This window comes from Haliotis rufescens, unplaced genomic scaffold, assembly GCF_023055435.1.
Source record: "Haliotis rufescens isolate VD_foot unplaced genomic scaffold, xgHalRufe1.0.p SCAF_7, whole genome shotgun sequence".
Lineage (NCBI taxonomy): Eukaryota > Metazoa > Mollusca > Gastropoda > Lepetellida > Haliotidae > Haliotis > Haliotis rufescens.
Genome location: NW_025964361.1, coordinates 8,016,176 through 8,034,457, shown reverse-complemented (window position 1 = coordinate 8,034,457; position 18,282 = coordinate 8,016,176). Strand labels below are relative to the sequence as shown.

General features: G+C 41.5%; 1 protein-coding gene across 1 annotated transcript; it reads left to right on the top strand.

Moving 5' to 3' along the window:
• The first annotated feature begins 13,031 nt into the window (after positions 1–13,031).
• On the top strand, positions 13,032–17,221 carry LOC124144466. The gene has a single exon (XM_046513878.2). It carries the CDS (start codon positions 14,162–14,164, stop codon positions 15,215–15,217), a length of 1,056 nt encoding a protein of 351 aa, XP_046369834.2. The 5' UTR covers positions 13,032–14,161; the 3' UTR covers positions 15,218–17,221.
• Positions 17,222–18,282: the final 1,061 nt, after the last annotated feature.

Sequence of the window (18,282 nt, the reverse complement as noted above, 5' to 3'; positions counted from 1 at the left end):
GTAAAATAGGCAAGTTAACGATACACTGTAACGCGAGATTGGCATGATCCAGCTAAACAAGTGTTAGCTATGCATTATGCATGTATGACTATTATTGTAAAGACATTACAACGGTGGCGTTTGAAACATAAAACCCTACCTGTGATACAACATTTCGAAAACATTGTTTGTCATTTTCAACAAAGGCAGAAATACGGGATGTTTTAATTAGTTCAGTTCCTGCTTCTGACAATTCGTTGTGATATCATTTGCGATTTTGTAAGTGAATAGGATTTTACGCCGTTTCTAGCAATAGTCCGCTAGTGTCAGGGTGGGGGCCATGAGGAATGTAATCGTGTTGGGAATCGAACCCTGGCCTACGGCGTGACGAGCGGTCGCTTCAACCTATTATCTACCCCATCCACGATGACATGTATCAACCCATCCAACCCGGATGTTCATGGTAAGAGGGGTAAGTAGATGGGTTCTATATTTCATTAGGGGGCACGGTCGGTCCAGTGGTCTAAGGCGCCGCGATTCGCTGTGCAGAGTTGCGTCCCTTGGGCATGCCAGAAACCTATGATTGTGGGTTCGAATCCCGGTTCGCCCTGATTATGTTTCTAGGTTTGTCAGCACCATACCCGTGCTCGTCGGTTTCACCGAAGTGGTAAACGTCTGAGACCTGCATCACTTCGGGCTTTCCTCCCACATTAGTGAGTGAGTGAGTATGGTTTAACGCCGCTTTTAGCAATATTCAAGCAATATCACGGCGGGGGACGCCAGAAATAGTCTTCACACATTGTACCCATGTCGGGAATCGAACCCGGGTCTTCGGCTCGACGAGCGAACGTTTTAACCACTAGGCTACCCGACCGCCCCTGGGCTTTCCTCCAACATTAAGCTGACACGCTGTAATATAACTGGAATACTGTTAAGAGCGGAGTTAAGCTCAACTCACTCACTCACTATATTTCATTAAGGCACGGGCGGTCGGGTAGCCTAGTGGTTAAAACGTTCGCTCGTCACGCCGAAGACCCGGGTTCGATTCCCGACATCGGTACAATGTGTGAAGCCCATTTCTTGTGTCCCCCGCCGTGATATTGCTGGAATATTGCTAAAAGTGGCGTAAAACCATACTCACTCACTAAGGCACGATTCCTTTCCTTTCATCGGAATTGTTTCTTAAACAAAACTTGGCAACGACGGAACTTCTTTTTTTGCTATCATTAACTCTGAAGATGGAACAATTTGACGAACAACGTGTACTGAGAACGGGGTTCGCGAAGTACGCACCGAATGCTGATAAATGCAGGCTTCAGCCACAGTAACATGAAAGAAATTATGGAGAACTAAACAGGACATAATTACAAACACCAGGGATATCCATATATGTGTTTCATTCACTGTGTCTTGCAGTATATTATACGACCGCCTCTTTGGTCTACTGAATCGAGCCTCTGCCCGGAGAGCGGAAGGTCGGTGTTTCGATCCCGTGGCAGTGTCAAACCTAACTACACTGAAATATGGTAATTGTTGTTACCCTGCCTGGCGCTCGGAATATAACAGTATACTGTGTCTAAGTGGGGTATCCATTTTAAACTGCACAATGGTACATGTATCCGATAGAAATCCGGACTGGTACAAGCAGCACACACACACGCGCCAATGTTGCTATGTAATTGCAATAACCCTGAGCGCGACGTTTGTTTGTGTTTAACGCCGCACTCAGCAATATCCAGCTATATGACGGAGGTCTGTAAATAATCGAGTCTGGACCAGACAATGCAGCGATTGACATCATGAGCATCGATCCACGCAATTGGGATACGATGACAAGTATCAACCAAGTCAGCGAGCCTGACCACCCGATCCCGTTAGTCGCCTTTTACGGCAAGTATGGGTTGCTGAAGGATTATTATTCCGGGACCTTCACGGGGCGAGCGCGACGTTAGGCCCAATTTCACCTCACCTATATATAATACGTACGTGTGCTTCTGTGGTATATCATTAAGAATGACGAACAGAAATAAATACATACTTTCTTGATCAGGGCCATGTTGGCTGATTATTGGTCCGTCAACACAACAAACATACAAACAAAACATCTCTTGTACTTGTATTCCTTTTGCAGAGTTAATTGTTTGAGAAGCATTCATAAAATCTAGTACAGTTTCGCAATTCTCGGTTATCCATAAATATGCACTGTGCAATTCCTTGCTCGGATTGGAAAAAAACAATACAAAGGAATTTGGTGAAGAAGTTTCAAATACATCGATGATCTGATATCGTTCAATAATGGACAAATAGGCAACTTCCTTCTCCTGATTTTCCCACCTTAACTAGAAAGACTAGGAGACCAGTGAAATTGCTTTATCGGTTTCGTATTTAGATCTGCATGTATGCAGACAAGAAATGCAAGAAAGACTGTATGGCAAGAAAGGAACCTTCAATTTTCAAATAGTCAACTTTCCAAATATGTCGAACTATATTCCTGGTGTCTACATTTCACAACAGTTAAGGTGCTGTTTCTTATAAGGATTTCAAAAAGCTTCTTACAACTCTTGCTCAAAGGCTGTTTCATCAGGGTTACAACATTCAAGAACTTGGCAAAACCTTTACAAAGTTTTAGTGGAGACGTGGAGGATATTTCTAACTTTGACGCACAAGTAACAAAAATTATGTCCGATGCAATTGCCTGATTTGTACCATATTTTACGTTCCAGTTTAATCAGGTAACAATTGACTTGCCTCTGCATGTGTTTGTGACGGGCGGCACAAGTTGGGCAGTATACGCTTCTTTGCTAACACCTGGCATCATCACAACTTGCTAGTGATTGATGAAAACATGCCTATGATATATTTGGAATTGTATAATGGACTCTTTATAATGAAAACGGAATTGGTTTTTTTCCCCATTTATTCTAAGTCATCTTATTTCTGATCACAAACGTTTCAGGTTCATCATCTCTCGTGGGATTTATGTTGCTTTGAAGCAGACCAAGCTGCTTTCCTTGAGCGATTTGTAACCATGGATGAGACTTATTATCACTATCAGCCAGAGACTGAACAGTCAGAGCAGTAACAACATCAAACGTCTTCTCTGAAGAAGGCAAAGTCTGTTCTATTAGCCTTCGGTTTTTCTGACATTGCAAAGGAATCCTTCTGGTGGACCACCTCCCAAAGGTCAGAATAAAGGTGAATATTATTGCTACAGCTGCAATATTATTGCTACAGCTTCAAAACCTGATATTTGTTTAATTAGTTTGTTTGTTTCTTGTTTAAAGCCGCACTAAGCAATATTCCAGCTATATGACGGCGGTCTGTAAATAATCGACCCTGGACCAGACAATCCAGTGATTGACATCATGAGGACCGATCCACGAAACTGAGATACGATGACATGCATCAATCAAGTCAGCGAGCCTGACCACCCGATCCCGTTAGTCGCCTTTTACGACAAGCATAGTCGCCTTTTACGACAAGCATGGGTTGCTGAAGACCTATTCTACCCCGGATCTTCACTTGTCATTTTGTTTAATTAAAACTATGAGAAAATTATTTTTCTTTCTAAATAACGCATTGCGTTAATAAATTTATGTGGCTGAAATGCACAGGTGCACATTTGTTCAAAAAACAATAATTTGATTGTCTGGTCCAGAATGGAATCATTTGTATGTCGCCATATGGCAGGAGCTAGTATTAGGTCAATCTCATTGAAATCAGATCTAAGTTCTCGCTGCGGCTAAACAAAGATCTGAGAACATCCCATTACGGGTCACGTCAGAACGAACTTTCGCGAACTTTGACCGACCACTGAAATGGCCAACAAGAAGTCGACATCAGCCAATTAGAAAGCAGCTTTCTTGAGCTTTACGGCACACGTTTCAACCTGGCGACTTCCATTTCAGACTACGCTTGAAAAATATGTTGACACAGTTCTCGATTAAAATTTTGAAAACTGAACAAACGAACATTCCGGAATGGCTATTATATGGTTGAGATTGTATGGCAGTGCTTCCCACACACTGTGCAACGCCTCCTCCGTTCAAATGTTTATCCAACGGAATGATACGAGTCAGTCACATTCGTGACCAACTCGTGTTATTCCGGAACAAGCCGAATAGCGACTCGTGCCCCTTTCATGGCCCTTTTTGCGACCGGGTTCCGTCTTTGCGCAAACGGGCATACCTAAAACAATTGTCAACTCGTTGCGTAATGGTTCACATTTATTTCCCCATATATTATATATATTTCAGATGCAATTTAAAGCACACTGGGACATGCGGAATTATACAGTATGATTGAACACATTAACTGTGTCTTGGGTATATTTTTAGATGCAAGACATATGAAAAATAAAAAATTATTTCTGAGGGATTCTTTGACGAAGAACTTGAAATCATACGCGCATTCTGATTGGTTTGTCGTATTTTCGCACATAACATTCATCGATAGGGGGGCGAGTGGTGACGAATGGAGTCAGTCAGTTTTGTTATCGCCGCTTTAAATACGTTATATTCCGACGTGCCGGTTTTATGTGGGAGGAAAGTGGTTAAGGTCACAGACGTTTACCATTTTCGGGATCCATGATCAGGATTATGGTACCGACAACCCGAGAATTGTAATCAGGGTGACTCTGGGATTCGAACTCACCATCATTTAAGTGTCCTAGTTCAGGTATGAAATACGTAACTAAGCATAGAACAGCATGTGGCACGAAGTATCTCTGGCCATCGAAAATATTTCGAGTTAGCGTGAGAGTGAATGAGTGAGTTGGGTTTAACGCCGCTTTTAACAGTATTCCAGTTATATCACGGCGTGTCAGCTTAATGTGTGAGGAAAGCCCGAAGTGATGCAGGTCTCAGACGTTTACCACTTCGGTGAAACCCACGAGCACGAGTATGGTGCTGATAAACCTAGAAACTTAATCGGGGCGAACCGGGATTTTAACACCCACAATCATAGGTTTGAGCGTGAGAGGGAAGCAACTCTGCACAACGAAATGCCCACGTGGGGTTCCCTCTGAAAATAGGACCCGAGCTGTACTGGACGTAATAGGCGACCCAATGGATCGCGTAGTCAGGCTCGGTGACTTGGTTGATTGCTTGTCATCATGCCCCTTAAGCATTGGTCTTACAATCAATATCTATCACTGGATTGTCTGGTGCAGACTCGATTACAGGCCGTAGTCATACAAAACAACCAAATTCGGTACCCTAGACAAGCTACCCTCGCACCACAGACACATTCGACACATTCTTATTAAATATGTTGTGTACTGTAATACCCGCTGCCATGGTGTCACTCACATAATCTCAAATTCCAACACCACAAACGTTTAAAGGCGTTGCAAGAATGACGTCTTGCATAAAGCAATTTGGTTCGCTAGTAGAAAGACCTATATATAACGACACTGATAGAATTGATCAAAAAGCAATCGCGAGCATTTGTTCACATCGTTTGAAGTTCATACCCACATCCTTTGATGTTGTTCGATTAGAATGAAAGGTGATAATTAACCCATGCAGGGTTTGACGCGACACCCCCAAGGCCTCAAAAATGCAGTCTCGCACATGCCCCATAATAAGTCATTTACTGCTAGGGACATCAATTTACACAAGGCTCTGTAGCCACAGTCAGTTGCCTAAAGCACGGCACTCCCTGGACATGTGTCATTACGAAGCCTGGCCTGCCGTAAACATCATAATTGACGGTATTTTACCTTAACACCACCATTCGCCAGGAGATATCGAACTAATGGACGCAGATACTCAAGGATGTATTGTGATGATGTGGGATGCTACAGAAGGTACAGGAATAGTCACATCATAAATGGGAAGCTGTGATATATCAAATGAACTATCTCGGATCATAATCTGGCAATGACTGAATTAATACGCCTGGGTGTACATGGTTTAGGCTAAGGTTGATCCTGACAGAGTGGCTTTTACTGAAACTAATGATTAAGACAGGTTTTATAGCATAATTAAATGTATTTGTGTTGCACTTGTGTATTCCATCCGTGTATGATCAAGTTGTAAATAGTCACTGTACTTCACATAGGCTGCGGTTGGTCCTGTTACTGTGTGTGTTTGTTGTTTAACACCGCACTCAGCAATATTCCAGCTATATGACGGCGGTCTGTAAATAATCATGACTGGACCAGACAATCCAGTGATTGATATCATGAGCATCGATCTACGCAATTGGGATCAATGACATGCAATAACCAAGTCTGGGTTAAATAAATTAAATAGTGATAATTCCACGCTAGTGGTAATAGTATCCAATACTAATATACCAGGTCATACAGAGTGTCGACCAGGCAGTGCACGTGTTATAACTGAAGTTAAAGACATCTGCGGCATTATTGAAACATGATGAGTTAGTCGACGGTCTGGGATGAGATCCTCAAAATTCAGATGACCTTGTATTCTGAAGACTTCATCGATCACTGGTCTGACAGGTTACAGCCTTAGTACACTGCATTTCAGATATCGCAGCTTCGCGTTCTGTTGCTAAGGCGAAACGCCAAGTTGCGATGTGATGATCTGAAGATGCGATGCGATGACCTGAAGATGCGTTGCGATGACCTGAAGATGCGTTGCGATGACGCGACCATGTGACCTGAACGTAACGTTACTACAGGGTTGCACAAACAGATTATTGTCATGGTATATATGCGCCGTCTGTGTGCGATAAGGTGTGCATGTATTCGCTCTGTCCTTGTCAGGGTCACTCAACAAATTAAGCATGGACAACCCGCACAGGCCAGATTGTTGTATTGTGCATTTAACAGAAACAGTTGCTAAATGTTTGTATGGCGATCTGTATAAAACAATACTTTCTTTCTAGGTTCCTCTAATTTGTCTTGTGTCTTTTGAATGAGGACAAAACGACAGACAAATTACAAAATATAAACTGCAAGACAGCAAAAGACAACCAAGGCGTCTGCCTTTATGCATTTGAGTTTACTTCGCAAATGACCCGTGAAGATCCGGGGTAGAATAGGTCTTCAGCAACCCATGCTTGCCGTAAAAGGTGACTATGCTTGTCGTCAAAGGCGACTAACGGGATCGGGTGGTCAGGGTCGCTGACTTGGTTGATGCATATCATCGTATCCCAATTGCGTGGATCGATGCTCATGATATCAATCACTGGATTGTCTGGTCCAGACTCGATTATTTAAAGACCGCCGTCATATAGCTGGAATATTGCTTAGTGCGGCGTTAAACAACAAACCAACCAACCAACTACTTCTCAAATGGATCTTTCGGGTGTCCTCTTGCTATTTTAATTAAGTCAACCTATCGCCAAAATGTTGCGATGCATGTTGGCGTCATCGATTTGAAATCAAATCGTCATACATACGTGGTATAATTCAAACAAAACGTCAAACGTTTTTATCCATTTGCTGCAAACTAAACACACTAACATATCGATATTGTGATGTTTTCTAACCGCCGGACATTTTATCCAGGGGGCACGGGTGGCCAAGTCGTCTGAGGCGCCGCCATTCGCTGTGCAGAGTTGCGTCCCTTGGGCACGCCAGAAACCTTTGATCGTTGGTTCGAATCCCGGTTCGCCCCGATTATGTCCAGGTTTGTCAGCACCATACCCGTGCTCGTGGGTTTCACCGAAGTGGTAAACGTCTGAGACCTGCATCACTTCGGGCTTTCCTCCCATATTAAGCTGGTACGCCGTGGTATAACTCGAATATTGTTAAACGCGGCGTTAAACCCAACTCACTCACTCATTTTATCCATGCGTGGTTAAATATCTTGAAAAGGTAAACACTCGTAATTATACTTTTAAACAAAACTGTAAAGAACGTGAGTGATTTTTCTACCTGTTTCTGTAGTAAAGTGTGAATTTGGCACAGTAGTTAAATATTGCGCCCAGCTCAGAAGAATGCAAACTGACCTCTCTTCAATTGGAAAGTTAGATTTAGTCGTCTAGATTTGAAAATACTCTTCTCAGACACAGTCAATACTCTGGATTCTGACCGAACATCCTCAATAGGTGATGAGCTATATTTGTTAAACAATGTCATCTATGTATACGGGTGTGTGTGTGTGTGTGTGTGTGTGTGTGTGTGTGTGTGGGTGTGTGCGTGTGTGTGTGTGTGTGTGTGTGTGGGGGGGGGGGGGGGGGGGGGGTCAACCATTCGCTGTGCAGAGATGCGTCCCTTAGGCGTGCCAGATTTTTTATGATCGTGGGCCCGAATGCCAGTTGCCCTTGTTATGTTTCACGTTTGCTAGGACCTACTCCCGTACTCACTGGTTCCACCAAAGTGGTAAGCGTCTAAGACTTCTTTGTGTAAACCTATTATTCCTACACTACGTGTGTCCCATGTCAGAAGTGCTTTTCGTATGCTCCTCTAGTCTGTAGGGGTCTTTTTGTCGATGAATATGCTTTTCTGGACCAGAACAGAGAATACACCTTCCCTACAAAATAACTCGCGGCAACTATTATGCCTGCATTTAAGCTCGCCGTGAAGATGGTTTTGACTTGCTAAGCTTGGTGACATGAACATTGAAAACAGGAAGCTTAGTCTTAAATGGGGCTATCTCAGCTTTGTCATAATTATATCTTCCTTGTGTCCCTACTTTAGAAATCCATTAGCCCATAAGCCTGCACTTACTGGTGGTTGATAAGTGCACGCCGGTTGAAACAGTGCCAGACATGTCTCGTGTCCAGTAGTGTCTTTCTGCTGACACCAAGTACTCAAAGAACAAGTTATGGTGCATCATATTTTGTCTGTTGGACAAAAACTGATTTTGAAAGCAAATTCAAGACGCATTAATGTGACTAAATATGATACGGGACATTTTAGTCCATTTGGCCCGTATGATCACACAAACCTATGTTACAGAGCGGCGCTCGTCTGGCTCAGAAACTTTCTAAATTTGTGATATGTTCTCTAGAACTGAAACTTTTAAAGTTAAACAAAAGTATGAAATATCAAAAGTGTTTAGAGATGTATGTCAGAAGACCGAAACGAATGATAATGATCAGTTTTTATTTGCCCATATGTCATGCAGCTTCGCCGTTGTAGAGTTTAAAAGAGCAGTTGGATTATTTTCCACGATGACACAAGTGGCTTCACGGTATTTGTTGTCGGTGTAGACAATATGGCTGAACAGTTTTGTTTAGAGACCGAGCTACATCATACATGCATCTGTTGAATGTTACTTATGTCATTAGGTTTGTCCATAACATGTTTTTAAATAGGGACACCAGACATCAATTTTACATACACTTAAATTGTGACACTGTGACACATAACACGTATTTAGTATCTGCTTTCAACGTCGGCTTTTACAGTAGACATTGTTGTGTGTGGGACATTAACCGTTCAATAATGGTGCAATGTACCAACTGTTAATTGCAAGCGAAAAATGTACAAATGTACAAATGACTGAGAACAAATCATTTGTTGCGCTCATATATTTTTGGAGACCAGTGAAGACCCGGGTGAATAGGCCTCAGCAAACCATGCTTGCCGTAAAAGGCGACTATGCTTGTCGTAAAAGGCGACTGACGGGATAGGGTGGTCAGGCTTGCTGACTTGGTTGATGCATGTCATCGTATCCCAAAAGCGTGGATCGATGCTCATGATGTCAGTCACTGATTATTTACAGCCCGCCGTCATATAGCTGGAAGTGCGGCGTTAAACAAAACATAAATAAAATAGATAAATAAATATATGTTTGGACAGGATGACATACCTGCTTGTATTATTATACTTAAGCGTTCACTAAGTGAAGGTAGCGCCACTCACTGTAACTACAGTAGCAACTACTTTTTCTATAACGCCATGAAGTGTGAAGGTGTTGCGAAACTTTAGTTTTAAGACGTATAATTATGAAATGAACGTGGCTGCACCGTAATCTGAATAACACGATTGGTTGGTTGGTTGGTTGGTTGGTTGTTGAACGCCGCACTCAGCAATATTCCAGCTATATGACGGCGGTCTGTAAATAAATCGAGTCTGGACCAGATAATCCAGTGATTAATATCACGCAATTGGGATCGATGACATGCATCAACCAAGGCAGCGAGCCTGACCACCCGATCCCGTTAGTCGCCTTTTACGACAAGCATAGTCACCTTTTACAGCAAGCATGGGTTGCTGAAGACCTATTCTACCCCGGAATCTTCACGGGAATAACACGATCTGTGGCTAGTATTTCAACAAAATGTAGCACATACGCGAACTGCTGCTGTGAATAATGTTTATTTATGATCGTCTCCGATTAATGGTCAGCTGCATGTACTAAGTACCCAACGCTCGAGTACAATTAATGATGGGACGTCAGTGAATACACTGTGATATTCCATTCATTAACTATGGACATTGACGTGGCATATGTGTGTTGACAGCATGCGTGTCTCATCACGTTTCCTTGGGGACATCTGTTTATGACACTGAAGTCAGCACAAACATATAGATTACCGGGTTGACCTCTCTCTCGCTACGTCCGCTCCCTCATCACATCCCGGGAAGGATGGGCAAATTCTGTCCAGCTGTATCTCGACACACCAGCAATAAACATATCCCATATATTTAGTGTGCATGGAACAAGAACACATGTCCAGTGTCACAGGTTTTTTATTACCTTCAGTTTTTAGAAAAAAAATAACCTTATTTTTATGTGAACAATCCAAAATTCTCTTGCACTGATTATTTACAAGTGGATGTTTGTTTGTTTGTTTGTTTGTGTTGTTTAACGCCGCACTCAGCAATATTCCAGCTATATGACGGCGGTCTGTAAATAATCGAATCTGGACCAGACAATCCAGTGATTGACATCATGAAAATCGATCCACGCAATGGGGATACGATGAAATGCATCAACCAAGTCAGCGAGCCTGACCACCCGATCCCGTAAGTCGCCTCTTACGACAAGCATGGGTTGCTGAAGACCTATTCTACCCCGGATCTTCACGGGTCACACGTGGATGTACATTGCAGACGTTTGATCTGGTTTCATACTATCACTATCTCTTACCGTCCAAATATCGACCAGAACCAAACAATACACGCGAACAATTGTGATGAGGCTTTCGCATATCAATGCAGTCATTGTTGACAACAGGTGTTTGCTTATCACTGAGATCTGTTGCGAAACCAGATGTGTGCATATCACTTCGGTCAGTGATGTATATATTAAGGTGTTCAGAGATGCTACTTATGATCGTACACCGATTTCTTTTTTGTTCACCTTTTTTAACAAAAACAAAGTCAGCTTCAGTTCATCATGTCAATTACTATGGGTTCGGGGGGCACGGGTGGCCCAGTCGTCTAAGGAGCCGCGATTCGCTGTGCAGAGTTGTGTCCCTTGGGCACGCCAGAAACCTGTGATAGTGGGTTCGAATCCCGGTTCGCCCTGATTATGTCTCTAGGTTTGTCAGCATCATACCCGTGCTCGTGGGTTTCACCAAAGTGGTAAACGTCTGAGACTTGCATCACTTCGGGCTTTCCTCCCACATTTAGCTGACACGCGGGGATATAACTAGAATACTGTTAAAAGCGGCGTTAAACCCAAATTCCTCACTCACTACTCTGAGTTCGCTTTCATAATCTGTTCGTGAAATACAGAGCAGTAGCTCAAAATACTTTTCACCCAATTAACACCTCATTAACAACATCAAATGAATAGGTTTAGCTTCACCTTTGGAACCACCATTACTAATCAATACGCCCAAACTATTGACCCTTAGCCGTGCAATATCGGCAAATTCCAGGTGGCAGAAGCATTTTCATTACTACCTTGATCACTTCCCAGTGTTGATTGCAGGTGAGGATATTGTGTTACTTTAATTGTTCCCGAAGACAGGTTGTCGCGTCCTCATCAATCGAATATCAACTCGCCATCATTTGACACTGCACGCAGCCTCCGTTGTCGCAATGTGTTAGTGAGTCATTGGGATTTAAAACACAACAGTGTTTGTTGTGCGAAGTTCCTATTTCTGTATTCTGTGTTCAGTCATGGTTATTTATTTGGTTCTGCACATGTGTTGGTCTGATAAGAAACTGCTGTTGTAGTTGGCATCCATGGAAAACACATGCAATGAGACCCGTGAAGATTCGGGGTAGAATAGGTCTTCAGCAACCCATGCTTGCCGTAAAAGGTGACTCTGCTTGTCGTAAAAGGCGACCAACGGGGTCGGGTGGTCAGGCTCGCTGACTTGGTTGATGCAGGTCATCGATCCCAATTGCGTGGATCGATGCTCATGCTATCAATCTCTGAATTGTCTGGTCCAGACTCGATTATTTACAGACCGCCGTCATATAGCTGGAATATTGCTGAGTGCGGCGTAAAACAACAAACCAACCAACCAACCAACCGTTTTTAAAAGAATGTATTTAATGATTTCCCACTTGCAATACTACCATTCAGTCATGTAAAGTATATAAACTTCACATCCGTCTCTGGTTGTGGTCTCGTGCAACAAAATGTGTGCGTCGATTCCCAAAGGTGAAACAGTTCATACAGACTTGAACTGAAGACATCCACAGCTTGAAACAGATCCCTTAGAACTAATATATAAGATATTATATACTGTTGTATACATCATAGGGCTTGGTTACCGCGTTAAATGAATTTGGAACCGACAGAAACTGTATTATTCCCTTGCGTGATAACGGTACTTTAGTTGGAATCAATTTCGAAACCCATTTAACTGAAACTTCATAAACTGTAATTGTATATGCATAAGCACAATGTGTGTTCGACTGTTTTTCTTTTGAAACGAGACCCTTAATTTACGTGTATGTAAAAGAAGGATACGAGTAAAAATCAGTTTCCTTTAAGAACATTTTGCTGGCGTGATGTGAAGACAAGACACGGTGATGCTATCACAAAAGTCTCTCCTTGTGGAAATTAGTCTTATACAATTATGACCGTAGGAGGATAAATCGATCATTTCCAGTTAATTACATCCTGCACTTGTTAAAAGAATGACACATGACCGCTCTCTCATTGGATCATGCACCAACAACAGCAGCGTTGATCAATGAAACAGCCTGGTCACAAGTGCTAACGCCACACTGTTCGCTACTGAAGCCCTCGCTAGCTAGAGGCAGAACTATATCCAACGCGGAGATGGAGGGGGCAGTACTGCATTGCTGGTGGCGAGAGGAGAAGTCGTGGACGTAGTTTCTGCGGAGGATGAGGACATACTCAGCGTTTTCAATTGATATGCAGTGTAGTGGCATGCATGGACACCAGATAGGGAAGTGTATTCACCTGGAAATGGGTAACATTTGAGAATCCCGCATGAAGACTGAGTTACAATCTTTCTGTCATATAATATAAAAGATTATTAAATCTGAACCTACGCCAATTGGGACCCCACCATGCTGGTATTAAGGACTGATAGTGAAAGAAGTACAGTCCGCAGGTCAGATGGGTGTTGTGGACATTAGTAAAGTGATTATGATGTTCCTTTGACGTTTACTGTAAAGAGGATATATTGTACATATCAACAAGGATCTACACCAGACAAGTGGTGACAAAGAAGGATAATTAATCGATGACATCTGCTTTGTTGTAGTGAATGATTGCCGGGAGGATTATAGCTCGGAGATTATTCCAGTTCATGTAGATTGTTTGATTTCCTATGGGAGTACATCAACAGGCAATCAGTGAACCCTCCTCGGAAATGACCTGCATATGTCTACACTCACAAAAACGGCATAAGACATGTTCTGAAGTACCATGACTTATTACGATAATTTGAAAGTATTCGGAATTTAGGTATAAATTTATAAAAGTATATTTTCTTCTTATCATATATGATGTGTGACAGTGAAACATCACTCGGCAATGGCGTTCTTGACAAGCATATTCTTCTGTTAAACTTGCCAGAAGGTATGCAGCCCAAGTGAAGTCATTATCTTGTACCCCGACTAACTTGTAGCCTTTCATGCCCTTCCTCAACCTCTGCATTCACTACTGATTAAAGATCCTCACACATCGACCTAATTTGAGGACTGCATTGTAGTATGGTACGAGATGGGAAACTGTAACGCCAATGGCTATAGAACGGGGATCGGGTTACGGCTATACAAATAGGCAACACAGGGACTTGCTTGGAGGAATGTGATTTGATGGTGCTGGAGTGACACGCTGAATCAGTACACCAAATGGATTTAAAGTGAAAATAAGTCATTATGTTGGAGGACACATTTTCAAATGTAACCTTTCCAGGTGGAGCCGAGAATTTGGAAAAACGCCAGTTCCACTGGATTTTTGTGGTTGTAGAAGTGGCATTTGACATAGTGATAATCGCTGGTGATGTTTGTTTACTGTTTCTGTACTTCACTAGGAAGCTGTTGGGACAATCAACGAACATATTGGTATTTTCGGTAGCTGTTGGTGACCTTATTACAGCTATTGTAACAATACCGTTGGATATTGTACAAAAATTTGTCAACGACCTTTCGCCATATCTGTGTAAAAGTTACTTCTATTTTTCGAACGTAGCACGAACAGCAATCAGCTACAGCATTCTAATGCTAGCTATGGAGAGAATCATGGCCGCTTTAAACCACAAAGTGCGTTTACTGTCTGCAGGAAGATGCCTCTTTTTCACAAGTCTGAGCTGGTTCTTCGCAGCGTCCTACAATATCTGGTCTGTGGTACTGTACTCAACTGAGTACTACACCTTCGACACTCACCTACCTACACGAGTTGCCTTGTGCTTTGTCTCGGAGTCCTTCATGTATCTCTACCAGATATTTATTGTCCTGGATTTCCTTATCATTTTCTTATTTCCATCAATCGGAACTTTCGGTCTGTTTGTGATTTTTGTAACTCGGAATCGGAATGCTTATCAGCCAGGTAGGCCTTACAAACCTTCCATGTCGGTAATAGTGTTTACATTCGCTCTTTTTGTATGTTTTGTAGCCTGTCACCTACCGCTGGAGATCATTTCCTTTTTAATCGATCACAGAGCTGCGTCGTTTTTAACAAATGACGCCAGTGCGTATAAAGTGCTTCAAATGTTCTCCTTTACCAGAGGATTCTGGGACCTCTTTATTTTCGGTGCCTTTCGGCATTACGTGTGTAGAAAAGAAAAGGCTTTGGCCCAAATGCGGGATCATAGAACCAAGCAGCAGTGTTTGTCATTGGATATTCCCCAACAAGCTTTTTCTACAAGCTTACTGGACAGTGATCAGGAGGTGTCTGCTAAGAACTCCCACTCCAGTGGTGACTCACGGCTGTAACTGTAGCAAGGCTGACTTTAATCTCTGTACGTGTAGCGGTGGCAGTCACAAGATCACAAGTGCTCTTCAAGCTGCATGCTCCATCATCTGCCACTGACAGGAAGACTTACCCTACACATGCTTAAATGTCAGGTTGATGTGTATCAAGGAAAACGGATAATAACAGGAAATGTTTTTTTCTTCCGAACACAATTGCTTTCTCTTATTTCATAAAGTAGGACACATTGTCGTGTTAATTAGGATGTCGCTACTATCGAATGTACATATAAATGACTATACATGCGTGTGTTACGTTTCAAAATATAGTATTTAACAATGATCCCATAATGCAGACCCATGCAGTTGTAAACCTTGAATTCCAAGGGCGATATAGGTATTTCATGAGCATAAATGATAACGATGCTTGCCTGTGTTCAGGATCAGATTTTGATTCCATATTCAATTATTGTAAACTTTCTATTTCTAAGGTGCATATTTTGTTATTTCTTATTACTGAACATTTTATGACAGGGGTTTCTAATACAAACTATGTATGTAGAATATCAGGGAGTACATACATATACTCATTTCATCTCAACTCGCTCAGTATTGTGTAATACCTAAAGAAGATGTATGAACCCTGTGATATGTAAAATGTAGCTTATCTCCCCATGACAATGACTTATTATTAATGACTTATTGGCATATTTTAGTGCATTATGTAACACCGCACAGTATAATATGAGTATAACATAACATATCAGAACTGGGGCCACACAGTTAAACAATTATCATTTTCTCATGGTAAGGTAGGGTGGCCTAGTTGGTAAAGCGTTCGCTTGTCACGAACCCCGGATTCGATTCCCCACATGTGTTAAGCCGTGGTATGACTGGATTATTACTAAAAGCGGCGTAAACCTCAACTCACGCACTCATAGTGAGGTACTTACATGTATATGCAATACATTAATATCCATAAGAAGTAAATATTTTCCGAAGCTGTACACCAAATTAAAGTATACATCTGTTACAGTGCAAGGGCAGTTACAATATTGATGCGGTCTTCCGAATCTTAAAATATATAAATCATGAATGTTTAATTGTAAGCGAAAGATGGTCTTTCATGGTGTATTTACACAATTTCATCCTTTATAATCGTTCGTGTTGAATTATATGTGTCATATTACCCACTTTCCAAACTTTTATTCATGGGTACATGTACCATCCGATTTTGTGACTTGCTTCATACTCTTTCTTTTTACTTTTGTTTTGAATTCTAAGATACAACGATGGTGTATATCTATTTTGATATGAAATACATCATTTAACATATAAAGATGTTTATGTTCCGTACATGAATGAAGGCTATCTAAATAGAGTATGTTCTCTTCATAATGCCACCTTCTATCCAGAGAATACCTTGCCCTACAATTATCTGTAGACATGTTGTGGGGATAATAGAGATTGTTGCAATACAATATTTGAAAACAAATCAACTCATCACTGTCAGGCTTTGTAGTGAATAGTATTTGATAGGTTCAAAGCTTCTTACTATTCACTTAAATGCAGGAAAACATAGTTACTTCTCCCATAGTTATTATTTCTTTCCCGTGTGAATTCCATCATTGAATCCTCACTTTTTTCCTCTGAAACAAAGTTGGTAAATGATTTGAATTGTTGAAATGTTAGCAAAGAACCTTTAATTAATTTTAAATTTTAATTTTTTATTTTTTTAAATTTTATTCTTTTCGGGGTGGGGGAGATTCTTATGGACAGTGAACAGTGGCATAATGGAAAGATCTTCTATGTGACAAAGTGTCCGGTGTTCGGTGAACTATAAATATGTGGTACTCTGTGAATCAATAATATACATACGTCTATGTACAAAAGGGCAATAAATATTTATCGCAATGCTCACGGTGTCAAATCACATTAGAGACCAATGGCAGCGTGGACATAACAGGTAACTGGGAAATCCTACAGACTTCTTCTCCCTCCCTTTGAGTTTACGATGCAACAGCCCGATCGATAAATCAGGAATGCTTTCATTGACGAGACAGTTTCAGTGCAATGTGCTAGCCAGAAGAACCGAGTTCAGGGATAATTCATTCATTACAATTAGGAAGTCGAACGTTACGACGAATATTCCTTTCTTGTAGGCATAAGCAATTTCTTGTTCAGTGTTAAATCGAACCAGGATATTGGTTTACCCTTACTGAAAGTCTAATCTAATTTATACGCATTAAATGTTCCTCCTTTGCATGCATCAATGAATACTGGACGGACAGCAATATTGCAAATGTTCTTTGTAACGTGTGGCCTTTGTATTCCACAACAGTATGTTAAATGTCCGAGGTATAACAAGAGCGTAATATTCAAGGGGAGTACTTTTTTTATATACATTTTAGTTTCTGAAATTATTATTTTTATCATTCATGTTCTTTTCATCACTTATATTTCAATTCAGATATTATGTACACAGTTATTCATCGGCATACTCAAACACTTGTTACTATGGATTCTTTAATCTTAATTATACTTCTCAGGGACTTCTCCTTATCTAAGATGCACGCAACCCGATTTCATCACTTGATTACGGGACGTTTTTTTCTAGTAATGGTTAAGAAACTGAAAGAAGATATAGGTGGTGATAGGTATCAGGATTCAGGAAAAGTAGAGCACTAACTCGTTGAAACAACACTAACTGAGAACCAGTCTGAATTATTAATACATGTGAAATGGTAATGTTAGTGAAAGGTTGTAATAGTATAATTGTATAATCGGTGTATGACAGAATACAACATCCTTTGATCCACAAATAGATCCCAGATCAATTGCTTAGCACTCTGCAAGACCTTGTGTCTTTTGTCAAACCATCTGTAAGCATTCGCCGCGTCTTACCTAAGAGTTCTACAGCCAGCATGGATTAGAGCAAAGGCGATAAATTCAGACGCTTATTGTCTCTTCTCAACCGTCGACATTTCCTCTCCAGGGACTTAGTCATTACTGACATTTGATTTGATCAGCGCCTGTGTCAGGGCTCGGCAGAATCTAGCTACTTACCCCCGGCTCCCAGCGGGAACTCA